The 27,726-nt window shown below is 44.0% G+C and overlaps 1 protein-coding gene across 1 annotated transcript in view; it reads right to left on the bottom strand.

Moving 5' to 3' along the window:
* Positions 1–27,726, bottom strand: part of hsf2 (heat shock transcription factor 2) — a 54,176-nt gene that overhangs the window by 24,382 nt on the left and 2,068 nt on the right. The window contains exons 3-5 of the mRNA XM_070885298.1: positions 19,066–19,193; positions 2,791–2,915; positions 697–772 (exon numbers count right to left, since the gene is read on the bottom strand). Of these exons, the coding sequence (XP_070741399.1) occupies positions 697–772; positions 2,791–2,915; positions 19,066–19,193 (329 nt within the window). The remainder of the gene's footprint in view (positions 1–696; positions 773–2,790; positions 2,916–19,065; positions 19,194–27,726) is intronic.

The following is a 27,726-nucleotide window of genomic DNA, read 5'->3' on the forward strand; positions in this document are numbered from 1 at the left end:
GTGTACCAGGATTAGAGTCATATCATGTCATTTACAATTTTAGCTAGGTCGGTTTCAGTGCTCTGTGACAGGTGGAAGCCAAACAGAAATTATCAGAAGTACCTGAGCTAGAAAGTGATGCATTTGAGGAATTGAGATAGGAAAGTGTATGAGGCGAGGGTAGAGGGGGCAGAAGAGGGGTTAATTGGTTGATAGTGGGGCAAAATAGAGCCCAGGATTGCCCTCACTCTTCAGCAATATCGTGAAGTAGTAAGCAGTGTGACTGATGAAAGCAAAACATGGTTAAGCCAGATTGGACAATGAACAACTGGGCTGAATGTGTTCAGGTACATTTGAGTTTGCACTCTTCTGACTTGAGGGAGCAAAAGATGGGTGCTGTATCAGGGGAACAACTGGAATGAAGGAAACAATGACTGATTTTGAAATTTTGAAACTGGGAGCTAGCACTGGTTGGAGACGGAGTCAACCAGAACAACTGAAATGAAAAGATTGCTTTGGTGTTTTGATATAATTTATCTGTAAACTCAGAAAATTCAAAGCTGGATTGCAGTCAAAAACTAAAACGTTATCTTTACATATTTCATCATAGACAAAGTGGGAGGGGGGGTCATGACATTAATATTTTTCGTGTGAGTTTTTCTTCAGTCAGATGTCCAAATTATGTGTGAGAGTTAAGTAAATGAGGAAAAATTTTACCTGTCGGATTACTTGTTGTTGCTGTGCGTGTTTCTGTCTAAGATCTGCAATCTCTCTCCATAGTGTTTCATTCTCCCTGTCGGCACACAGAAATTAAAATAAAACCTCTTGTACTGCCACTTCCTTAATAGTTGCATACTGAAATGGAGATAATCAAATATCCATGGAACACAATGACTTGCGTTGTGCTACAGAGCTTGGGGGTTGTGGGGAAGGAGGGGATGGTGGGGGTGGGGGGGAGGGGGGGGTGGAGAAAGAGAAAGGGAAGGTAATATTGATAGATGTCAGCTCATCTGTATAGGGCTTTGAATTCTCACCTTCAAACTCAAATGGTGAAAGTTGCACCAAGCTGCCACTAGGCATTGATCACATTTTTTTATATTTAATTTCAAATTTCGTTTTCACAAGTTTATACTTATAACCTCTGGTCTCACTAGCCTGCATCACTTTGCAGTAATATTTTGCTTCTCGAAGGCATTGGCTCCTTGCTGCACTACACTCCTTAGGTACTGGTCACCCTTCAGTACATTATCCAAACAACCAGCATTCTTGTGAGAACCTGGACAATGAGTGTTGGCAGGCTATTTTTCCACGGTAGGGACAACATATTCAAGTCCTTGACCATTGTCCACATGCATACATCCTGGAGGCATCCCTTGAAAGCAAGCAAGGAAATTTTGGCCAACTGATCCAAAGGTACTGTTTTAAATTCAAGCACAATACTGTCAGCATGGCTGAGATTGCATGACTCAAAAGACTAGGGATCAAGCCTGGGAACCTCTTTGTCTGTTACTGATTGAATAAACTCAATGAGCTATGAAAAATCTCTAGGTAATGTACCTTCATGATAAGGAAACATGAGTACACAACAAATGGATCCTATTTTGAAATGGTATGGTAAATTGTGGGATTATGAAAAAACAATTCCTGCAGGATACATCAACATGTGCCTCCCTTACAAAGAATTCAGAGAGTTCACCTACTCAAACTGTTATTTCGAAACAATATATTTTTTTTAAATGGTAAAATTCATGCAAATATAACACATTTCGGGGCCGAAATTCACCCCCGCCGGAAACGGGGCGCACCTACCGTGTTTGGTGTGTTTTCACCGCTGCGGTGGATGGATGCGGTGGCCTCTTGCGCAAAATTCAGCTCATTGTCTTTTTTTCCTGAGGGGGCCGGAAGTCAGTTATAATGGGGGTGGAAGTAAGGCAGAGAGCTGGAGATCGGTCATCAGAGGGGCGAAAGTGAGGGCGGGTGGCATGTCCGCCGCTGTTAGTCATCAGCATAGCGCTGGCGCGTCACCACGTCTCTCCCCTTCACTTAAAGGGGAGAGCCGCTGTGAGCTCTGCGATTCTTTTAGTTAGGTCCACTGGGCCACCAGGGAGGGTTTCGGCCGGGACAGCAGCCTAGCACCCCTCCGCACCCAAGAGGGGATGTCAGGCTGCTTGTTGGCGGCTCAACCGAACCCAGGGGCATAATTGTCGGGCCGACCTGGCAGTCAGCCGACAAAAAAAATAATAAGATGGCGGCCACAGCAGTGCACCCTCCCCTTTAATGGCAGCCGCAGCGCTATTTTTCCACACACTGCAAGCACAGTGCACCGACAGAAAAAACTGTCGGGGACACCAAGCGGCGGCCGCAAGATTGTGAGAGGTAAATTTTGCTTCGGGGCAGGATATCGGTGGTGCGCGCTTTGATGACATACTTAGGAGGGTTTGGCAGTAGCGGGGCGGAAGTGGGGACCACCGGAAAAACTAAAGAGGTGAATTTCGAGAGCGGCAGCCATTCGACAAAAAAGAATCGACGGCCATTCAACACCGCCGCGTGGCTGCTGCTTTTCGGCAGTAACAGGCCTTATTGGGAGGCTGAATTTCAGCCCCTTCATGTGGTGTCCAATGGTCAAAGAAAGTATCCAGGGAAATGTACACGCTTGTAAGGGAACACAATTCTCGCTTCATTACTGTATTCGCTGTACCCAAGTGATCCAATAGACCCCCAAGCACTATTTTGCTTGCCCAATTAACACAAGCTGCTTATTTTTTTTTTAAATAAATCTAGTTACAAAAAAAAAGCAGAACATAGCAATACCATTTCAAGGAGGTTAATCTTGAATCAAGGTTCTCTTGTTTTCCTTGTATTTCTTGAACACTGGATAAAATTGCATTCAAGCCTTCCTGTTGGATTTTAGCTTCTTCTGGCTTAATCGAGGATACCTAAGAGAATGTAAGCACAACTATGTTACCAAGCACAAGCATCAAATACACACTGGAATCCAAATTCAATTGGAAAAAGATGTGTCGATGTTAAAATAAGAAATTAGAGCATCACACTAATACAAGAGAGCATAATTTCTGAGGTTATATTGGAACATTTAGAGTTTTACAGTACCTCTAACCCATACTATACTATACTATACTATACATGACCTGCTTAAAGAACACAAAATTCAAATATGTAACAAAAGCTCAAATAAACTTTCATGTATACTAATTTCTCTGGAGGACGCAGACTTGAACGGATATGGTGGGCAATTGATTTAGCCATTCACTGCCAGATCTGGCTGGACCACTCAAGCATTATCAGGTCCTGCTCTCGTCTGCCAAATTGCTCACTATTTCAGAATCATTCTGGAATGTAAAGATAAACCCCGGCTTCTATTCTCAATTGCTAACTGTCTATTTAAACCCTTCGCCCCAGTTTCCACCCTCACCTCCGATAAAAAGCGTGAGGAGCTCATGGACTTTTGTCTCCAAGATTGAAACCACCCGTTCAGCTGCCTCTGCTTCCTCCCTTCCTTCTCCTAGCCCACCAGGCTAAACTTCCTCCAAGGATATATCCCTGCCCTAGCCCTGACATTACACCTTTCTCTCCAATCTCCCTTCATGATCTCTCCGAGCCCATGCTGTCCATGAGACCCACTTCTTGCTCCCTTGATCCTATTCCCACCAAACTATTGACTCCCCAAGATCCTTTACTGGCTCCCATGTTAGCTGAAATTGTTAACGGTTCTCTCTCCTCAGGTACTGTCCCCCTCTCCCTCAAATCTGCCGTCATCACCCATCGCCTCTAAAAAAAAACTCTCGACCCCTCTGTCCTTGCAAACTATCGTCCCATCTCCAACCTCCCTTTCCTCTCCAAAGTCTTTGAACGTGTTGTCGCCTCCCAAATCCATGCTCATCTTTCCCAGAATTCCATGTTTGAATTGCTCCAATCTGGTTTCCACGCCTACCACAGTACGGAAACGGCTTCCATCAAAGTCACAAATGACATCCTTTGTGACTGTGTCAAAGGCAAACTATCCCTCCTCGTCCTTCTCGACTTGTCTGCATCATCCAATTGGGTGGGTCTGCACTTGCCTGGTTCCATTCTTATCTATCTAATCGTAGCCAGAGAATCACCTGCAATGGCTTCTCTTCCCACCCCCGCGCCGTTACTTCTGGTGTTCCCCAAGGATCTATCCTTGGCCCTCTCCTATTTCTCATCTACAGGTTGTCCCTTGGCGACATCATCTGAAAACACAGCGTCAGTTTCCACACGTACGCTGATGACACCCAGCTCTACCTCACTACCACTTCTCCCGACCCCTCCACGGTGTCTAAATTGTCAGACTGCTTGTCCGACATCCCTTTCAGGATGAGCAGAAATTTTCTCCATTTGAATATTGGGAAGACAGCAGCCATTGTTTTCGGTCTCCGCCACAAACTCCATCCCTCTCCCCAACTTCTGCCTGAGGCCAAATCACACTATTCGCAACCTTGGTGTTATAGTTGACCCTGAAATGAGCTTTTGATCACATATCCACAGCATAACTAAGACCGTCTATTTCCACCTCCGTAACATCGTCCATCTCCACCCTTGCCTCAGCTCATCCGCTGCCGAAGCCCTCAACCATGCCTTTCATTACCTGTAGATTTGACTATTCCAACGCACTCCTTGCTGGCCTCCCATTCTACCCTACGTAACCAAGAGGTGATCCAAAACTTGGCTGCCTGTGTCCTAACTCGCACCAAGTCTTGCTCATCCATCACCCCTGTACTTACCGACCTACACTGGCTCACGGTTAAGCAACACCTCGATTTCAAAATTCTCCTCCTCGTTTTCAAATCCCTCCATGGTCTCGCCCCTCCTTAACTCTAATCTCCTTCAGCCCCACATCCCTGCGAACCTCCCCCCAAAATGTCTGCGCTCCTCTAATTTTGCCCTCTTGAGAATCCCTCATTATAATTGCTCAACCATTGGTGGCCGTACATTCTGCAGCCTGGGCCCCAAGTTCAAGAATTTCCTGCCTAAACCTCTCGTTCCTCTTTCAAAACCTATCTCTTTGACAAAGCTTTTGGTCACCTGTCCCAATTTCTGCTTACATGGTTCGGTGTCAAATTTTTTATCTCCTAATACTCGTGAAGTGCCTTGGGATATTTCACTATGTTAACAGTACTATATAAATACAAGTTGTTGAGCAAGAGTTACAACAAAGGTACTTCAAACTCAAGTCAACCAATTTTTTTTGATAGATATGATATTGAGATTCGTAGAGAACTGTAACTATATTTCAACTGTACCAACGATAAAGGTAAAAAATGGGATGAGGTCCTACAAGATCAATTTAGGGAGCTAGGAGTTCAATTAAAAAGTAGGACCTCAAAAGGTAGTAATCTCAGGATTGCTACCAGTGCCACGTGCTAGTCAGAGTAGGAATCGCACGATAGCTCAGATGAATACGTGGCTTGACTGGTGCAGAAGGGAGCGACTTAATTTCCTGGGACATTGGAACCGGTTCTGGGGGAGGTGGGACCAGTACAAAGCGGACCGTTTGCACCTGGGCAGGACCAGAACCAATGTCCTAGGGGGACTATTTGCTAGTGCTGTCGGGGAAGGGTTAAACTAAAATACAAGGGGACGGGAACCTATGTAGGGAGACAGAGGGAAGTAGAATGGGGGCAGAAGCAAAAGATAGAAAAAAGTAAAAGTGGAGGGCGGAGAAACCCATGGCAAAAATCAAAACAGGCCACATTACAGCAAAATTCTAAAGGGCAAAGAGTGTTAAAAAGACAAGCCTGAAGGCTCTGTGCCTCAATGCGAGGAGTATTTGTAATAAGGTGGACGAATTAACTGCACAGGCAGCAATTAATGAATATGATATAATTAGCATCACGGAGTCATGGCTCCAGGGTGACCAAGGCTGGGAACTCAACATCCAAGGGTATTCAACATTCAGGAAGAATAGTCAGAAAGGAAAAGGAGGTGGGGTAGCGTTGCTGGTTAAGGAGGAAATTAACGCAATAGTAAGGAAGAACATTAGCTTGGATGACATGGAATCTGTATGGGTGGAGCTGCGGAATACCAAAGGGCAGAAAACGTTAGTGGGAGTTGAGTACAGACCATCAAACAGTAGTAGTGAGGTTGAGGACATCAAACAAGAAATTAGGGATGCGTGCAATAAAGGTACAGCAGTTATCATGGCCAACTTTAATCTACATATAGATTGGGCTACCCAAACTGGTAGCAATATGGTGGAGGATTTCCTGGAGTCTATTAGGGATGGTCTTCTAGAGCAATATGTCGAGGAACCAACTAGAGGGCTGGCCATCCTAGACTGGGTGATGTGTAATGAGAAAGGACTAATTAGCAATCTTGTTGTGCGAGGCCCCTTGGGGAAGAATGACCATAATATGGTAGAATTCTTTAATAAACATGGCGAGTGACACAGTTAATTCAGAGACTAGGGTCCTGAACTTGAGGAAAGGTAACTTCGATGGTATGAGACGTAAATTGACTGGAATAGACTAGCAAATCATACTTAAAGGGTTGCCGGTGGATAGGCAACGGCAAACATTTAAAGATCACATGGATGAACTTCAACAATTGTACATCCCTGTCTGGAGTAAAAATAAAACGGGGAAGGTGGCTCAACCATGGCTAACAAGAGAAATTAAGGATAACGTTAAATCCAAGAAAGAGGCATATAAATTGGCCAGAAAAAGCAGCAAGCCTAAGGACTGGGAGAAATTTGGAATTCAGCAGAGGAGGACAAGGTGTTTAATTAGGAGGGGGAAAATAGAGTACGAGAGGAAGCTTGCCTGGAACATAAAAACTGACTGCAAAAGCTTTTATAGATATGTGAAGAGAAAAAGATTAGTGAAGACAAACATAGGTCCCTTCCAGTCAGATAAAGGTGAATTTATAATGGGGAACAAAGAAATGGCAGACCAGTTGAACAAATACTTTGGTTCTGTCTTCACGAAGGAAGATACAAATAACCTTCCAGAAATACTAGGGGACCGAGAGTCTAGTGAGAAGGAGGAACTGAAGGAAATCGTTATTAGGTGGGAAATTGTGTTCGGGAAATTGATAGGATTGAAGGCTGATAAATCCCCGGGACCTGATAGTCTGCATCCTAGAGTACTTAAGGAACTGGCCCTAGAAATAGTGGATGCATTGGTGACCATTTTCCAACAGTCTATCGACTCTGGATCAGTTCCTATGGACTGGAGGGTAGCTAATGTAACACCACTTTTTAAAAAGGGAGGGATAGAGAAAACGGGGAATTATAGACCGGTTAGCCTGACATCAGTAGTGGGGAAAATGTTGGAATCAATTATTAAAGATGAAATAGCAGCGCATTTGGAAAGTAGTGACAAGATCGGTCCAAGTCAGCATGGATTTATGAAAGGGAAATCATGCTTGACAAATCTTCTGGAATTTTTTGAGGATGTAACTAGTAGAGTGGACAAGGGAGAACCAGTGGATGTGGTGCATTTGTACTTTCAAAAGGCCTTTGACAAGGTCCCTCACAAGAGGTTGGTGTGCAAAATTAAAGCACATGGTATTGGGGGTAATGTACTGACATGGATAGAGAACTGGTTGGAAGACAGGAAGCAGAGAGTCAGGATAAACGGGTCCTTTTCAGAATGGCAGGCAGTGACTAGTGGGGTGCCGCAGGGCTCAGTGCTGGGATCCCAGCTATTTACAATAAACATTAATGATTTAGATGAAGGAATTGAGTGTAATATCTCTAAGTTCGCAGATGACACTAAGTTGGGTGGCGGTGTGAGGAGGACGCGAAGAGGCTGCAGGGTGACTTGGACACGTTAGGTGAGTGGGAAAATGCTTGGCAGGTGCAGTATAATGTGGATAAATGAGAGGTTATCCACTTTGGGGGCAAAAATACGAAGGCAGAATATTATCTGAATGGCAGCAGATTAGGAAAAGGGGAGCTGCAACGAGACCTGGGTGTCATGGTACATCAGTCATTGAAAATTGGCATGCAGGTACAGCAGGGGATGAAGGTGGCAAGTGGTATGTTGGCCTTCATAGCTAGGGGATTTGAGTATAAGAGCAGGGAGGTCTTATTGCAGTTGTACAGGGCCTTGGTGAGGCCTTACCTGGAATATTGTGTTCAGTTTTGGTCTCCTAATCTGAGGAAGGACATTCTTGCTATTGAGGGAGTGCAGCGAAGGTTCACCAAACTGATTCCCAGGATGGCAGGACTGACATATGAGCAGAGACTGGATCGACTGGGCCTGTATTCAGTGGAGTTTAGAAGGTTGAGGGGATCTCATACAAACATATAAAATACTGACGGGAGTGGACAGGTTAGATGCAGGAAGAATGTTCCTGATGTTGGGGAAGTCCAGAACCAGGGGACACAGTCTAAGGATAAGGGGTAAGCCATTTAGGACCGAGATGAGGAGAAACTTCTTCACTCAGAGTTGTTCACCTGTGGAATTCCCTACCGCAGAGAGTTGTTGATGCCCGTTCATTGGATATATTCAGGAGGGTGTTAGATACAGCCCGTATGGCTAAAGGGATCAAGGGGTATGGAGAGAAAGTAGGAAAGGGGTACGGAGGTGAATGATCAGCCATGATCTTATTGAATGGTGGTGCAGGCTTGAAGGGGCGAATGGCCTACTCCTGCCCTATTTTCTATGTTTCATGCATTCATGGAATTGTGTCAGCATTAGGCATCCACTTTGCTCTGGTCTGGCAGAGGAGCAGGATTGATCAAGCTTTTTTTTTTAAATTGATAAAAGATTAGTGGTAAATAAGTCATGTTACATTCATTATAAAAGTTGTGCAATTTTGCAAACACGTAAAAAAATAAAAATAGATTAACTGTGTAGAAAGGAAGGAGAGAGAGAATACAGAGAACTGCAAGCCAGCTAGCTCGACATCAGTCATTAAGAAAATGCTAGAATCCATTATTAAGGAAGTGGTAACAGGGCACTTATAAAAAAATATGATTAGGAAGAGTCAACATGGCTATATGAAAGGGAAATTATGTTGGAGGATGCAACTAGCAGGGTAGATAAAGGGGAACCACTGGATGCAGTATATTTGGATTTTCAAAGGGCATTCGATAAGGTGCACAAGACAAGAGCTCATGGGGATGGGGTTAATGTATTAGCATGGATAGAAGATTGGCTAAAGGACAGAAAACATAGAATATGAATAAACGGGTAATTTTCAGGTTGGCAGGCCATTACAAGTGGGGTGCCACAAGGATGACTTAGATGAAGGGACTGATTGCAATGTATCCAAGTTTGCTGACAATACAAAGCTAGGTGGGAAAGTAAGCCGTGAGGAGGACAGAGTCTGTAAAGGGATATAGGCTCCTACTTTCCACCTTCCCGATTTTTGGTGCCCGTTTGCGGCAACAAAAAAAATCGGTAGCTTTCACAAAGTAAACATTATATTTGGTGCCGCGCTACCCGAACTTAATTCTAGGGGAGGAGCTTGTAGCGTGCGCAGAAAAGTCTGCGCATGCGCTGGGAAAAAAAAAATCACTTTCTACATGTGACGGGTATGCCTGGTCTGGATCAACAGTGAGAACCCATTGGTATCAGAGCTGAATTTGGAGATTAAAATTACAGCTTTCAAACGATGGATGCAAAGGAAGGGGACAAAGAAGGAGAAAGGGGCAGAGAAGGAGAAGGGGAAGCTATAAGGGCCAAGAGATTTCTAGCAAAAGAAATTGAGCTCCTAGTAGACATAATTGAGAGGAGATGGGCAAATGGGACAAAAGAAACTGAAATCCTCTGTACCAAGTTGCAGAAGAGTCCATTACCCCGAGAATCAGCGCACAGCTCAAAAAGTGGCAGGACCTCGGACAAGCTGTAATATTTTTATTTAAATTTATTTAGATTATTATTATATTTATACACTGCAATAACATTTGTAAATGTGACTCTGTGTGTGTGTGTGTGTGTGTGCGCGTGCGCAGAAGGACCCTCTCTTAAAAAAGTTCTATTTTCATCTTTGCAGAAGATGGTGTCACAGATCATCTGAGAAAGGTCAAAAACTGGAGGAGGTCCGGCAAGTAGGCTGCAACTAACAGCCATGGAACAGAGGATAGCTTATATGATTAAATCTCATAAGAGAAGATCAACCATCAATGTGGACGCTGGGCCCAGGTTACCAAGAGAGGGTAAGCCCTTGCAAATTGCAGCCTGGATTGGCTGAATGTTAAGTACTACGTGGGCTAGCTACGCTTCTGCTTCCTCCCCTGCTGCTAACCAAACATCTGCTCGGTTATGTTTTGCAGATGTTACGCATCAGGAAGAGACAGAAGATGCATCTGAAGTAGAAGACGAGCATGATCAGGAAGCCGTCAGTCCAGATATTGTTCATCTGGATTAAGAGAATGAAGGGCAGCAGGAAGACCCCAATACTGAGATGGTTACACAGGAATTCGAACACCTCGAGGATTCCAAGTCCTTTCCTGAATGATTCAACCGACGTGACATTTCAAAGTGTACCATTTGAGGCTGCGGGTTCCAGTGTGTTGCAGCAAGCCACACCTGAGAGACAGCAGGAGGAGGAGGTTGGGAGAGAGCTGAACCTGAAATACAGGATGCAGGGAACATAGGACAGCTCGTGGGGATGAGTGGGGACAGCATCCAGCTAACAAGATCGCTCTTGGAAACCATGGGTGGGGTGAGGGTAGAATTAGCGGGACTGGCACTTGAAGTAGTAACACTGGCTGGAGAATGGGTGAGGGGAGAAATTGCAGGACTGTCATTAGAGGTAGCAACACTGTCAGTGCAGATGAGGGAGGGTATGTCAGAGGTAGTAGCAGCAAATAAGGGGGCACACCCAGCTGTCATCGCTGCCAGTAACATTCTCACCCCCAGACCAAAGTCAGGGGTTGATCCATAGGCTGAAGAAGAGTCTGAAAAGGAACCCGGGCCTTCCACAATGACGTCTGCTAGGTCTGTCCTGTCACCAACAACAAATGCACCATCGGAAAGAAAACAGAAAAAACCTTGGAGTCGGCGGGGGGGGGGGGGGGGGGGGGGGGGTGAGGAGGAAAGGAAGCAGAAGTCTGCAACATCGGGCACGGGTAGGGATACAGGCAACAACAGGGGCAGGAGTGGCGCACAGCGCTAAGGGGGAGGAGAGATGGCTGTTTGTTTGTTTGTTTCTTCATTGAAAAGTTTGATACAACATTTTTATTAAAGTTATTAAAGTTAAAAGTCAAGTACAATCGTACTGTACAAATGTTTAATAAACCTACTTATTTTTAAAATCTAACCAGAATCTTGTACATTATTTTTTGAATTAAAACAACATAAAGCAACACAACATTACGTTTTCACACTAACAGATGCAAAGAGTCAACACTGTGGAGACGGGACGCACAGTGATTTATGGCACATTAATGATGACAGTCTTTGATTAATGTAATTTTAGCTATACTTCTGTCATTAACATAGTTTTCATTTTATTGGGTACATTCTATTATAAAACTATTAGCAATGGTACAACTTGCCATGCTGGATGTTGAACTAAATGACATAGGTTGCTGGCCTAAAACCATAACCATTGAGCTAACATAATCACTTATTAGTATCATTGGAAAAGGCTGGAAAGGGTTGGGCCAAATCCACAGACTCCTGGAATTTGTTCTACAGGATGGCATCCCAGTTTGTGTGATGGTCCTTCAAGCTCCTGCAGTAATGTGATCTGCGTTTCATGTGCCCATGTTGTGCATCAGCAGTTCCCAATAGGCACAAGTCCACAGTAAAAAAACTGCCCATACAACATTTTTTTACCCGTGCCCGATGTCTCGGAGTGACTGCAGGACATTTTGGAGGGGTGCATATAGGTAAAAAACGGGATTAGGTCCGACAAGCTGAATTTAGGGAGCGAGGAGTTAAATTAAAAAGTAGGATCTCAAAAGGAAGTAATCTCAGGGTTGCTACCAGTGCCATGTGCTAGTCAGAGTAGGAATCGCAGGATAGCTCAGATGGATACGTGGATTGAGGAGTGGTGCCAAAAGGAGGGAATCAAATTCCTGGGACATGGGAACCGGTTCTGGGGGAGGTGGGACCAGTACAAACCGGACAGTCTGCACCTGGGCAGGACCAGAACCAATGTCCTAGGGGGAGTGTTTGCTAGTGCTGTTGGGGAGGGGTTAAACTAATATGGCAGGGGGATGGGAACTTATGCAGGGAGACAGAGGGAAGTAGAATGGGGCAGAAGCAAAAGATAGAAAGAAGAAAAGTAAAAGTAGAGGGCAGAGAAACCCAAGGCAAAAATCAAAAAGGGCCACATTACAGCAAAATCCTAAAGGTTCAAAGTGTGTTAAAAAGACAAGCCTGAAGGCTCTATGCCTCAACGCGAGGAGCATTCGTAATAAGGTGGACGAATTAACTACGCAGGCAGCTACTAACGAATATGATATAATTGGCATCACGGAGACATGGCTCCAGGGTAACCAAGGCTGGGAACTCAACATACAATATTCAACATTCAGGAGTATTCAACATTCAGGAAGGATAGACAAAGAAATAGGAGGTGGGATAGCGTTGCTGGTTAAAGAGGAAATTAACGCAATAGTAAGGAAGGACATTAGCTTGGATGATGTGGAATCTGTAGAGCTGCGGAATACGAAAGGGCAGAAAACGCTAGTGGGAGTTGTGTACAGACCACCAAACAGTACTAGAGAGGTTGGGGACAGCATTAAACAAGAAATTAGGGATGCGTGCAATAAAGGTACAGCAGTTTTCATGGGCAACTTTAATCTACATACAGATTGGGCTAACCAAACTGGTAGCAATATGGTGGAGAAGGATTTCCTGGAGTGTATTAGGGATGGTCTTCTAGACCAACATGTCGAGGAACCAACTAGAGGGCTGGCCATCTTAGACTGGGTGATATGTAATGAGAAAAGACTAATTAGCAATCTTGTTGTGCGAGGCCCCTTGGGAAAGAGTGACCATAATATAGTAGAATTCTTTATTAAGATGGAGAGTGACACAGTTAATTCAGAGACTAGGGTCCTGAACTTGAGGAAAGGTAACTTTGATGGTATGAGACATGAAATGGCTAGAATAGACTGGCAAATGATACTTAAAGGGTTGACGGTGGATAGGCAATAGCAAACATTTAAAGATCACATGGATGAACTTCAACAATTGTACATCCCTATCTGGAGTAAAAATAAAATGGGGAAGGTAGCTCAACCATGGCTAACAAGGGAAATTAAGGATAGTGTTAAATCCAAGGAAGAGGCATATAAATTGGCCAGAAAAAGCAGCAAACCTGATGACTGGGAGAAATTTAGAATCCAGCAGAGGAGGACAAAGTGTTTAATTAGGAGGGGGAAAATAGAGTATGAGAGGAAGCTTGCTGGGAACATAAAAACTAACTGCAAAAGCTTCTATAGATATGTGAATAGAAAAAAATTAGTGAAGACAAACGTAGGTCCTTGGCAGTCAGATTCAGGTGAATTTATAATGGGGAACAAACAAATGACAGACCAGTTGAACAAATACTTTGGTTCTGTCTTCACGAAGGAAGATACAAATAACCTTCCAGAAATACTAGGGGACAGAGAGTCTAGTGAGAAGGAGGAACTGAAGGAAATCGTTATTAGGTGGGAAATTGTGTTCGGGAAATTGATAGGATTGAAGGCTGATAAATCCCCGGGACCTGATAGTCTGCACCCCAGAGTACTTAAGAAGTGGCCCTGGAAATAGTTGATGCATTGGTGATCATTTCCCAACAGTCTGTCGACTCTGGATCAGTTCCTATGGTCTGGAGGGTAACGAATGTAACACCACTTTTTAAAAAGGGACGGATAGAGAAAACGGGTAATTATAACCAGTTAACCTGACATCAGTAGTGGGGAAAATGTTGGAATCAATTATAAAAGATGAAATAGCAGTGCATTTGGAAAGCAATGACAGAATTAGTCCAAGTCAGCATGGATTTATGAAAGGAAAATCATGCTTGACAAATCTTCTGGATCAGTTCCTATGGAGTGGAGGGTAGCCAATGTAACCCCACTTTTTAAAAAAGGAGGGAGAGAGAAAACAGGGAATTATAGACCGGTCAGCCTGACCTCAGTAGTGGGTAAAATGATGGAATCAATTATTAAGGATGTCATAGCAGTGCATCTGGAAAATGGTGACATGATAGGTCCAAGTCAGCATGGATTTGTGAAAGGGAAATCATGCTTGACAAATCTTCTGGAATTTTTTGAGGATGTTTCCAGTAAAGTGGACAAAGGAGAACCAGTTGATGTGGTATATTTGGACTTTCAGAAGGCTTTCGACAAGGTCCCACACAAGAGATTAATGTGCAAAGTTAAAGCACATGGGATTGGGGGTAGTGTGCTGACGTGGATTGAGAACTGGTTGTCAGACAGGAAGCAAAGAGTCGGAGTAAACGGGTACTTTTCAGAATGGCAGGCAGTGACTAGTGGAGTGCCGCAAGGTTCTGTGCTGGGGCCCCAGCTGTTTACATTGTACATTAATGATTTAGACGAGGGGATTAAATGCAGTATCTCCAAATTTGCGGATGATACTAAGTTGGGTGGCAGTGTGAGCTGCGAGGAGGATGCTATTAGGCTGCAGAGTGACTTGGATAGGTTAGGTGAGTGGGCAAATGCATGGCAGATGAAGTATAATGTGGATAAATGTGAGGTTATCCACTTTGGTGGTAAAAACAGAGAGACAGACTATTATCTGAATGGTGACAGATTAGGAAAAGGGAAGGTGCAACGAGACCTGGGTGTCATGGTACATCAGTCATTGAAGGTTAGCATGCAGGTACAGCAGGCGGTTAAGAAAGCAAATGGCATGTTGGCCTTCATAGCGAGAGGATTTGAATACAGGGGCAGGGAGGTGTTGCTACAGTTGTACAGGGCCTTGGTGAGGCCACACCTGGAGTATTGTGTACAGTTTTGGTCTCCTAACTTGAGGAAGGACATTCTTGCTATTGAGGGAGTGCAGCGAAGGTTCACCAGACTGATTCCCGGGATGGCGGGACTGACCTATCAAGAAAGATTGGATCAACTGGGCTTGTATTCACTGGAGTTCAGAAGAATGAGAGGGGACCTCATAGAAACGTTTAAAATTCTGACGGGTTTAGACAGGTTAGATGCAGAAAGAATGTTCCCAATGTTGGGGAAGTCCAGAACCAGGGGTCACAGTCTGAGGATAAGGGGTAAGCCATTTAGGACCGAGATGAGGAGAAACTTCTTCACCCAGAGAGTGGTGAACCTGTGGAATTCTCTACCACAGAAAGTAGTTGAGGCCAATTCACTAAATATATTCAAAAGGGAGTTAGATGAAGTCCTTACTACGCGGGGGATCAAGGGTTATGGCGAGAAAGCAGGAAGGGGGTACTGAAGTTTCATGTTCAGCCATGAACTCATTGAATGGCGGTGCAGGCTAGAAGGGCTGAATGGCCTGCTCCTGCACCTATTTTCTATGTTTCTATGTTTTCTAGAATTCTTTTGAGGATATAACTAGTAGAGTGGACAAGGGAGAATCAGTGGATGTGGTGTATTTGGACTTTCAAAAGGCTTTTGACAAGGTCCCACTCAAGAGATTGGTGTGCAAAATTAAAGCACATGGTATTGATGGTAATGTACTGATGTGGATAGAGAACTGGTTGGAAGACAGTAAGCAGAGAGTCGGGATTAACGGGTCCTTTTCAGAATGGCAGGCAGTGACTAGTGGGGTGCCGCAGGGCTCAGTGCTGGGATCCCAGCTCTTTACAATATACATCAATGATTTGGATGAAGGAATTGTGTGTAATATCTCCAAATTTGCAGATTACACAAAGCTGGGTAGCGGTGTGAGCTGTGAGGAGGATTTTAAAAGGCTACAGGGTGACTTGGACTGGTTAGGTGAGTGAGCAAATGCATGGCAGATGCAGTATAATGTGGACAAATGTGAGGTTATCCACTTTGGTGGCAAAAACACAAAGGCAGAATATTATCTGAATGGCGGCAGATTAGGAAAAGGGGAGGTGCAACGAGACCTGGGTGTCATGGTACATCAGTCATTGAAAGCTGGCATGCAGGTACAGCAGGCAGTGAAGGCGGCAAATGGTATGTTGGTCTTCACAGCGAGGGGATTTGAGTATAGGAGCAGGGAGGTCTTACTGCAGTTGTACAGGGCCTTGGTGAGGCCTCACTTGGAATATTGTGTTCAGTTTTAGTCTTCTAATCAGAGGAAGGACGTTCTTGCTATTAAGGGAGTGCAGTGAAGGTTCACCAGACTGATTCCCGGGATGGCAGGACTGACATTATGAGGAGTGACTGGATCGACTGGGCCTGTATTCACTGGAGTTTACAAGGATGAGAGGGGATCTCATAGAAACATCTAAAATTCTGACGGGACAGGTTAGATGTAGGGAGAATGTTCCCGATGTTGGGGAAGTCCAGAACCAGGGGACACTGTCTAAGGATAAGGGGTAAGCCATTTAGGACTGAGATGAGGAGAAGCTTCTTCAGTCAGAGTTGGTAACCTGTGGAATTCTCTACCGCAGAGAGTTGTTGATGCCAGTTCATTGGATATATTCAAGAGAGAGTTAGATATGGCCCTTATGGCTTAAGGGATCAAGGGGTATGGAGAGAAAGCAGGAAAGGGTACTGAGGTGAATGATTAGCCATGATCTTATTGAATGGAGGTGTGAACTCGAAGGGCCGAATGGTCTACTCCTGCACCTATTTTCTATGTTTCTATAGGAGATACAAATGGCCACCAAATAAAATTATTTCACTGAGAAAGTGGATAGGATGGCTGGTGTGAGAAGTGGAAACATTTCTGAGGTCGGGATTAAGCACACTTTTGATCCAGAGGAGAGAAGGTTTAATCTCCTTCTAATACTTTCTATACCAACATAGGAGAAAAATGTTAAGATCTGGTGTCCAAAATAAAAAGTCCTTTATTATTGAAGACTTGTATCGTTCACATTGATGAGTGCAAAAATTGATTAAACTCTGTGCATTCCTTTCAGCCCGGGATTGCAGTTGGTGGGAGTGGGTAGGCCATTCGGCCCGGGATTGCAGCGGGTCTGAGTACCGATTTCCATAAGTTAAGGTAGGGTTTTTCTGAACAGTACTTAAGGTCACTCTGCGGCGTTCTGAAAAGAAATTGTTGTTGAGGACACTACATAAATGGCCAAAAACGGTACGGAATCCATCTTTAACGCAGACCCCGCCAAAAAATCCGGAGCCGACAGCGTACAAACTTCGTGGAAACTTACAAAATACCTATTACTCCAAAAAAAAAGACCAGCGCCCAATGGTGGCGAAAATTGCCCCCATTGACAGGTTAAGATGAGTGGGGAAGTAGGTGGCACATGGAGTATAATGTGGGGAATGTGAGGTTATTCACTTTGGTAGGAAGAACAGAAAACAGACTATGTTTCAAATGGTGAAAAACTATTAAATATTGGTGTTCAGAGGGATTTGGTGCCCTTGTACACGAAACACAAGTTAGCATGCAGGTACAGCAAGCAATTAGGAAGGCAAATGCTATGTTGGCCTTTAATGCAAGGGGGGTTGGAGTACAAGAGTAAGGAAGTCTTGCTGCATTTGTACAGGGCTTTGACAAGACCACACCTGGAGTACTGTATACAATTTTGGTCTCCGTACCCAAGGAAGGATATACTTGCCTTGCTTTAAAGGGGCTGCAACGAAGGTTCACTAGATTAATTCCTGGGATGAGAGGGTTGCCCTATGAACAGAAATTGAATTGAATGGCTTATACTCTCTGGAGTTTAGAAGAATGAGAGGTGATCTCATTGAAACATACAATATTCTGAGGGGGCTTGACAGTGTAGCTGCTGAGAGGCTGTTTCCCCTGGTTGGAGAGTCTAGAACTAGGGGACAGAGTCTCAGGATAGGTGGTTGGCCATTTAGGACTGATATGAGGAGAAATTTCTTCAATCAGAATCTTTGGAATTCCCTGCCGCAAAGGACTGTCGATGCTCAGTCATTGAGTATATTTAAGACCGGGATAGATTTTTGGACTCTAGAGGAATTAAGGACTATGGGGATCGGGCGGGAAAGTGGAGTTGAGGTCAAAGATCAGCCATGATCTTATTGAATGGTGGAGCAGGCTCGAGGGGCTAGATGGCCTACTCCTGCTCCTAATTCTCGTGTTTCTTAAAATAAAACTTAGGTGCAGGAGCAAAGTTAAAATAGGTGAGGTAGCAAGAAAAAGCTGTAAGTGGTGGTGCCTGTAGATTATAGAAGCGAGGAAGAAGACTGCAACAGATAGATTAAAAGGAAAAGGGTTACAAATACATACATAAATATATAAAAACTGGGCTAGAATAAAATGCTAAAGTTTCAGTACCTTGATCAAAGCTTGATGTGCAAATCCAAACTGCAGATTCATGGGAAAATAGCTTAAAAAGATGCAAGTTTTTGTTTACCTGCTTTAAGTATATAAAGAAATGGTAGGTAGGCTTTAAAGAATGCAGCACAACTCCACAACACTGATGCAGGGATGGTGGCCCTGACCTACATCAACCCATGATTGAGTAACCTGGAGGTGCAAAATCAGCCACATGCATTCTTTGTCAAAAACCTATATTGAAGACCTTGATATCGCAATTGTTGACAAGGCAATCTATGACCACTTCCTCATCTGCCTCGTCACCCAGCACCCCTAACCTCCTCAAATTTTCTCTGCTTCCGCCATTGGAAAAACTCTCATTCAGTTTCCAACTTCCTCGCCTTTGGCCCTCTACTGACAGTACCTCTGTTGCTGCTGAACTGTTCCCAAGCCTCTGCCTTCAACTTCCACATTCCCAACAAGCAAATCACTATCTACTGCCCTCATTACTCCCCTGGCACAGCTCCAATATTCACTTAAAGTCAGAGGGGCGTGAACATATCCCTTTAGCCTCAGCTATCGCTATTTTCTATTTCCACCCTTACCCTCCCACTGCCAACTGCTTGTTACTTAAATTGTTCAATTTCACAAGCTCTTGAAAGGAACACAAACCGAAGAACAATATACAGTCAACAAAACATAACAAAAAAGGACAAGGGTAATAACTAAAAAAGAGTAATAGCAATTTTTTCCGCAGTACATTGAAAGTGATGGAACTCACCTTTCGCTTTATATTTTCCAGTAACTCATCTTGCCCTTGCTTGAAATAAGGATGTTGAAATTCTACAGGCCCATCACGTTCTTGTTTAACTATACCTGCATCAACATTCAGTACTTTACGAAAGCCATCTGCAATGCAATTACAGGTTACTTCATCTTTAGATAGGAGTCCTCAAAGCTTTAATAAGTTACTTTGTTCCAGATACCTAGAGACTGTGCAATTACGTAGGCAACAGTAAATGATAAATAAGATGACAAATATGATTATAAATTAATACAAAATATATAAATTGATAGAAGGGGTAAAGCGAAAGGATACTGATCCAAAATTCACATCCAGACCATAAAGATTAAATAAAACATTTTCCATAGTATGGCTATAGAATCATGATGACAACAGAACAGGTTTGATGATCTATTAGAACTAGTTCAGAATTGCTGATTCAAATAAACTTGTTATTTGAGTTGTTCCAAAATTAAGAACATAAAACATATTTAGAAACATAGAAAATAGGTGCAGGAGTAGGCCATTCGGTCCTTCGAGCCTGCACCGCCATTCAATGAGTTCATGGCTGAAGATGCAACTTCAGTACCCCATTCCTGCTTTCTCGCCATACCCCTTGATCCCCCTCATAGTAAGGTCTACATCGAACTCCTTTTTGAATATAGTTAGTGAATTGGCCTCAACAACTTTGTGTGGTAAATTCCACAGGTTCACCACTCTCTGGGTGAAGAAGTTTCTCCTCATCTCGGTCCTAAATGGCTTACCCTCTATCCTTAGACTGTTACCCCTGGTTCTGGACTTCCCCAGCATTGGGAACATTCTTCCTGCATCTAACCTGTCTAAACCCGTCAGAATTTTAAACGTTTCTATGAGATCCCCTCTCATTCTTCTGAACTCCTGTGAATACAAACCCAGTTGATCCAGTCTTTCTTGATAGGTCAGTCCGCCATCCCGGGAATCAGTCTGGTAAACCTTCGCTGCACTCCCTCAATAGCAAGAATGTCCTTCCTCAAGTTAGGAGACCAAAACTGTACACAATACTCCAGGTGTAGCCTCACCAAGGCCCTGTACAACTGTACTAACACCTCCCTGCCCCTGTACTCAAATCCCCTCGCTGTGAAGGCCAACATGCCATTTACTTTCTTAACCGCCTGCTGTATCTGCATGCCAACCTTCAATGACTGATGTACCATGACACTCAGGTCTCGTTGCACCTCCTCTTTTGCTAATCTGTCACCATTCAGATAATAATCTGTCTCTGTTTTTACCACCAAAGTGGATAACCTCACATTTATTCACATTATATTAGATCTGCCATGCATTTGCCCACTCACCAAACCTATCCAAGTCACTCTGCAGCCTCATAGCATCCTCCTCGCAGCTCACACTGCCACCCAACTTAGTGTCATCCGCAGATTTGGAGATACTACATTTAATCCCCTCGTCTAAATCGTTAATGTACAATGTAAACAGCTGGGGCCCCAGCACAGAACCTTGCGGTACCCCACTAGTCACTGCCTACCATTCTGAAAAGTACCCATTTACTCCTACTCTTTGCTTCCTGTCTGCCAACCAGTTCTCAATCCATATCAGCACACTACCTCCAATCCCACGTGCTTTAACTTTACACATTAATCTCTTTTGTGGGACCTTGTCGAAAGCCTTCTGAAAGTCCAAATACACCACATCAACTGGTTCTCCCTTGTCCACTTTACTGGAAACATCCTCAAAAAATTCCAGAAGATTTGCCAAGCATGATTTCCTTTCACAAATCGATGCTGACTTGGACCTATCATGTCACCTCTTTCCAAATGCGCTGCTATGACATCCTTAATAATTGATTCCATCATTTTACCCACTACCGATGTCAGACTGACCGGTGTATAATTCCCTGTTTTCTCTCTCCCTCCTTTTTTAAAAAGCGGGGTTACATTGGCTACCCTCCATTCCATAGGAACTGATCCAGAGTCGATGGAATGTTGGAAAATGACTGTCAATGCATCCGCTATTTCCAAGGCCATCTCCTTAAGTACTCTGGGATGCAGTCGGCCTTCAATCCCATCAATTTCCCCAACACAATTTCCCGACTAATAAAGGATTTCCCACAGTTCCTCCTTCTTACTAGACCCTCTGACCCCTTTTATATCCGGAAGGTTGTTTGTGTCCTCCTTAGTGAATACTGAACCAAAGTACTTGTTCAATTGGTCTGCCATTTCTTTGTTCCCTGTTATGACTTCCCCTGATTCTGACTGCAGGGGACCTACGTTTGTCTTTACTAACCTTTTTCTTTTACATATCTATAGAAGCTTTTGCAGTCCGTCTTAATGTTCCCTGCAAGCTTCCTCTCGTACTCTATTTTCCCTGCCCTAATCAAACCCTTTGTCCTCCTCTGCTGAGTTCTAAATTTCTCCCAGTCCCCGGGTTCACTGCTATTTCTAGCCAATTTGTTTGCCACTTCCTTGGCTTTAATACTATCCCTGATTTCCCTTGATAGTCACGGTTGAGCCACCTTCCCTTTTTTATTTTTATGCCAGACAGGGATGTACAATTGTTGTAGTTCATCCATGCGGTCTCTAAATGTCTGCCAATGCCCATCCACAGTCAACCCCTCAAGTATCATTCGCCAATCTATCCTAGCCAATTCACGCCTCATACCTTCAAAGTTACCCTTCTTTAAGTTCTGGACCATGGTCTCTGAATTAACTTTCATTCTCCATCCTAATGTAGAATTCCACCATATTATGGTCACTCTTCACTAAGGGGCCTCACACAACGAAATTGCTAATTAATCCTCTCTCATTACACAACACCCAGGCGAAGATGGCCTCCCCCCTAGTTGGTTCCTCGATATATAGCCATGAAAGATTTTTGGGAATACTTGTCAAACATCTAACAAATGCAGTTATATATTTACAAATCTACATAAATTGTAAATTTTAAGCAAAAGCTCAGAACATTAATTCAATAAGTTTTCTTTTAAATCTTAATTTTTCAGATGTGGGTGTCACTGGCAAGACAGTCATTTATTGCGCTCTGAAAGATGGTGGAAAGTTTAGAGTTAGGAGGTGAGCCACTTGTTGCAGAATATCCAGCCTCTAACCCGGTATAGTAGTCATGCCATTTATGTGGCTGGTCCAGTTGAGCTTTGGGTTAGTGGTGACTCTCAGGATGTTGATTGTAGGGGAGCCAGGGCCAAATTGGCATTGGGTCAAACAGATCAGAGAATTAAATGCGTGGCTCAAAGAGTGGTATGTGAGGAAGGGGTTTAATTCATGGGGCACTGGCACCAGCACTGGAGAAAAGAGGGAGTTGTTCCGTCGGGGTGGGCTCCACTTAAACCGGGACTAGGACCAGCGTCCTAGCAAATCGAATAAGTAGGGCTTAAACTAAAAAATGGGGGTGGGGGGGGGTCAGGTATGGGGAAATTTAGACATCTAGAGAGAGAAAGGTCAATGCAATAGAGTAGCAATTTGGGTAAAAATAAGCAGAATGAGATAGGAAGGAAGAGAGTTTAATGGTAGCAGTCCAGCAGAGAATAAGGTCAAAGCAGGGAATAATGGTTAAAAAAATTAAATTAAAAGCTCTTTATCTGAATGCACAGAGCATTCGTAACAAGATAGATGAACTAGTGGCACAAATAGAGATAAATGAGTTTGAGCTAATCGCCACTAGAGATGAGGTTGCAAGGTGACCGAGGTTGGAAACTGAATGTTCCAGGGTACTTAACATTTCGAAAAGGCAGGCAGAATGGTAAAGGAGGGGGTTAGCCTGATAATAAAGAATGCCAAAGATAGTAGAAAGCATCTTGGATCAAAAATTGATAAAAGATTTGGCAACAGCTTCCTTGCTTTTGGACTCTATTAATAAAGCCATGGATCCCATATGCCTTTTCAACAGCCTTCCCAATCCTATGGATTGGAGGGTAGCTAATGTAACCCCACTTTTTAAAAAAGGGAGAGAAAACAGGTAATTATAGACCGGTTAGCCTGACATCAGTAGTGGGGAAAATGTTGGAATCAATTATTAAAGATGAAATAGCAGCACATTTGGAAGGCAGTGACAGGATCGGTCCAATTCAGCATGGATTTATGAAAGGGTTGACAAATCTTCTAGAATTTTTTGAGGATGTAACTAGTAGAGTGGACAAGGGAGAACCAGTGGATGTGATGTATTTAGACTTTCAAAAGGCTTTTGACAAGGTCCCACACAAGAGATTGGTGTGCAAAATTAAAGCACAATGGTATTGGAGGTAATGTATTGACATGGATAGAGAACTGGTTGGCAGACAGGAAGCAAAGAGTAGGAATAAACAGGTCCTTTGCAGAATGGCAGGCAGTGTCTAGTGGGGTACCGCAGGGTTCAGTGCTGGGACCCCAGCTATTTACAATATACATTAATGATTCAGACGAAGGAATTGAATGTAATATCTCCAAGTTTGCAGATGACACTAAGCTGGGTGGCAGTGTGAGCTGTGAGGAGGATGCTAAGAGGCTGCAGGGTGACTTGCACAGGTTAGGTGAGCGGGCAAATGCATGGCAGATGAGGTATAATGTAGATAAATGTGAGGTTATCCACTTTGGTGGTAAAAACAGGAAGGCAGATTATCTGAATGGCGGCAGACTAGGAAAAGGGGAGGTGCAACGAGACCTGGGTGTCATAGTACATCAGTCATTGAAAGTTGGCATACAGGTACATCAAGCGATGAAGGCGGCAAATGGCATGTTGGCCTTCATAGCGAGAGGATTTGAGTATAGGAGCAGGGAGGTCTTACTGCAGTTGTACAGGGCCTTGGTGAGGGCACACCTTGAATATTGTGTTCAGTGTTGGTCTCCTAATCTGAGAAAGGACGTTCTTGCTATTGAGGGAGTGCAGCGAAGGTTCACCAGACTGAATCCCGGGATGGCTGGACTGATATATGAGGAGCGACCAGATCAACTGGGGCTTTATATATTGGAGTTTAGAAGGATCTCATAGAAACATACAAGATTCTGATGGGACGGGACAGGTTAGATGTGGGTAGAATGTTCCCGATGTTGGGGAAGTCCAGAACCAGGGAACACAGTCTTAGGATAAGGGGTAGCCATTTAGGACCGAGATGAGGAGAAACTTCTTCACTCAGAGAGTTGTTAACCTGTGAAATTCCCTGCCGCACAGAGTTGTTGATGCCAGTTCATTGGATATATTCAAGAGGGAGTTAGATATGGCCCTTACGGCTAAGGGGATCAAGAAGTATGGAGAGAAAGCAGGAAAGGGGTACTGAGGGAATGATCAGCCATGATCTTATTTGAATAGCAGTGCAGGCTCGAAGGGCCGAATGGCCTACTCCTGCATCTATTTTCTATGTTTCTAACCTTAAATAAAGCCAATTACATAGATATGAAGGGCAAGTTGGCTAAGGTAGATTGGAAAAATAGATTAAAACGTATGGCAGTAGATAAGCAGTGGCTAGCATTTAAAGAAATATTTCATAATTCTCAACAAAAATACATTCATTGAGAAACAAAAACTACACAGGAAAAAAGTGAATCATCCATGATTAACTAAAGAAGGATTGATTGAAAGAAGCAGCTTATAATGTTGTGAAGAATAGTAGTAAGCCTGAGGATTGGGAGCATTTCAGAAACCAGCAAAGGATGACCTAAAAATTGATCAAAAGGGAAAAAATAGACTATGAGAGAAAACTAGCAAGAAATAAAAACAAATTGTTAGAGCTTCTATAAGTATGTAAAAAAGAAGAGAGTAGCAAAACTAAAGATTGATCTTAGAAGCTGAGGCAGGAGAAATGATTATGGGTAATAAGGAAATGGCTGAAATGTTAAACAAATATTTTGTATCTGTCTTCACAGTAGAAGATGCAAAAAGCATAACTAAAATGGTGGGGAACCAAAGGTCTAACGAGGGTGAGGAACTTAATATAATTAATATAAGGAGAGAAAAAGTATGAGAGAAACGAATGAACTAAAAGCCGACAATTCCCCTGGATCCGACGGCCTATATCCTCGGGTTCTCAAAGAGGTGGATGCATTGGTTTTAATCATACAAAATTCCCTAGATTCTAGAACGGTCCCAGCGGATTGTAAGATAGCAAATGAAAGGAGGGAAAGAGAAAACAGGGAACTACAGACCAATTAGTCTGACATCAGTCGTCGTGAAAATGCTGGAATCCATTGTTAAGGAAGTGGTATCAGGGCATTTAAAAAATCATAACATGATTAGGCAAAGTCAGCATGGTTTTATGAAAGGGCTATCATGTTTGACAAATTTATTAAGAGTTTTTTGAGGATGTAACTAGCAGGGTAGATGAAGGGGAACCAGTGGATGTAGTTAATTTGGATTTCCAAAAGGCATTCGATAAGGTGCCACATAAAAGGTTATGACACAAGCTGAGGGATCATGGGGTTGGAGGTAATGTATTAACATGGATAGAGGATCGGTTAACGGACAGAAAACAGAGAGTGGGGATAAACAGGTCTTTTTCAGGTTGCCAGACTGTTACTAGTGGGGTGCCGCAAGGATCAGTGCTGGGGCCTCAGCTATTTACAATCTATATTAATGACCTATATGAAGGGACCGAGTGCAATGTATCCAAGTTTGCTGACGATACAAAGCTAGGTGGGACCGTAAGCTGTGAGGAGAACACAAAGCAAAGGAATATAGATAGACTAAGGGAATGGGCATTTAGGTGGCAGATGGAGTATAATGTAGGGAAATATGAGGTTATTCACTTTGGTAGGAAGAATAGAAAAACAGAATATATTTTAAATGGTGAGAAACATTTAAATGTTGGTGTTCAGAAAGATTTAGGTGACCTTGAACAAGAAACACTGAATTTGTGCGACGGAGCCGAAATTTGCAACCGGAAAAAAAAAAATCATACCTTCTGCACATGCGCAAATTTTTTTTCTTCTTCCAGTCAGTTGTCAGAGAGCGCCCGTGCATGCGCAGTACACCCAGGGCTGAATCAGCCATTTTTAGATTTAATTCATGGTGGAAGGAGATGGGAGCAGGCAGAGAGCCAGAAAGTTCAGCAGTGAGGCTAATAAGGCCCTTGTCACTGCTGTTGTAAGGAGATGGGCAGAATTAAACAGGAGGGGTGCAAGTAGACCCCTCCCAGTGGTTTTTGGTAGAATTTGGACCAGCATAGCTGAGGTCTCCTATATCGACGCCATCCGAAGGACCCACACACAGTGCCACAAGAGGTGTAATGACCTTTGCAGGGTCGTTAAAGTAATATTTTTAATGATGCACTCCATTATTAAATTATAAATCTGACACGATTTGTTCTCATGCTATTCGTAAAGGTAGGCTTAGTGTTGCACCTTATTTGCCATGAATGATCTTTACACATTATTAAAATTGCTTTCTGAGATCTTAAAAGATGTTGCTGCACTTCGATGTCTTCCTCATGAACCACGTACAACTTCCAGGGCCATTAAACAGAGGACTGTATTAAATGCACACAGAATGGTAAAAGTGCTTTGGTGGCTATCTGTGTGTGCCACAAGAACAGATGGGCCCTCTGGTAACCATTCCCATGGTCATCTTTGCAGGGAAAGATGTTCTACAACCATCAGAAGCAGCGGCGGTCCACCCCTAAGCATGTTTCAGACAGACATCGAGGCGAGTGTAGCTGGTCTGATCGGTGCCTCAGGGACTGGGGGGGCGGACCCCACCCCATTCGATAGTGAGGCTAAGTCCTGCACACTCCCCGGGCTGGGCTGGGGCAATGTGATGTAGTGCCTGTGAACTAGGGTTGGGACAATGTCAGGCAGTGTCTCTGGACTACATATAATGGAGTAGCGACTGTTCTTCAAATGAGCCTGTGCTATATGATCTTATTTTTGTCACCCTGCCCTCTCCCCTGCTGCTAACCACTCGTCTGTTGTTTTCATTCCCAGGTGAGGAGGTCGCACACGCCAAATTCTTCAATGGGAGCCTCCACCTCAGGCTTTCATGAGGGCAGGGGAGGAGGGGGTGGGGGGAAGGAGGAGGAGGATGAGGAACTTGGAGAGGAGCTGACGAAGCAGCCTACTCCGGGAGGCATGGGGGGGGGGGGGGGGGGGGGGGGGGGCGATGCACTTGACACCTCTTTTTCCTCTGGACAACATCTTGTCCGAAGTCCGAGGATGAAACATTCTTGGGCTTTTGTCCATCCGAGGCCCCAAGTACAAGTGACGTGCAGCAGCACACTCCCGGGGTTGAATCGCGTATGCCGCATCTCCGGAGGGCGAGTCGGCAAAGCCAGTCTGCTGAGTTAGGCGGACGCAGAACTGGACATGTTGGGACTGTCCAGGGAGAGAGTCCAGCTCACTCAACAGCTCCTAGAGGTATTGGGTAGGATTCCCACAAGCATCGCGACACTATCTGCAAATATGACGGCACTCGGGTCGCAGATTGTCAGTGTGAGCCGCGAAACTTGCGAGGCTGTCAATGCCCACGTGCAATTGATGGTCTCCATCTGTGACACTGCAGTCCCCAGTGTCACACCCAGACCCACATCACCTGTGAGTGGAGACACCAAGCAAGAGGCTTGCCATTCAGAAGCCGGGCCTTCCATACCCCGAGCTTTTCCAGTGGATCCACACATGACATCTCCATTGTCTCTCCCCCCCAATACAGCAGGACTCTGGCTGCCGTGCTGCACGAACTCTTGGTGCC

This window comes from Pristiophorus japonicus, chromosome 7 (assembly GCF_044704955.1).
Source record: "Pristiophorus japonicus isolate sPriJap1 chromosome 7, sPriJap1.hap1, whole genome shotgun sequence".
Taxonomy (NCBI): domain Eukaryota; kingdom Metazoa; phylum Chordata; class Chondrichthyes; family Pristiophoridae; genus Pristiophorus; species Pristiophorus japonicus.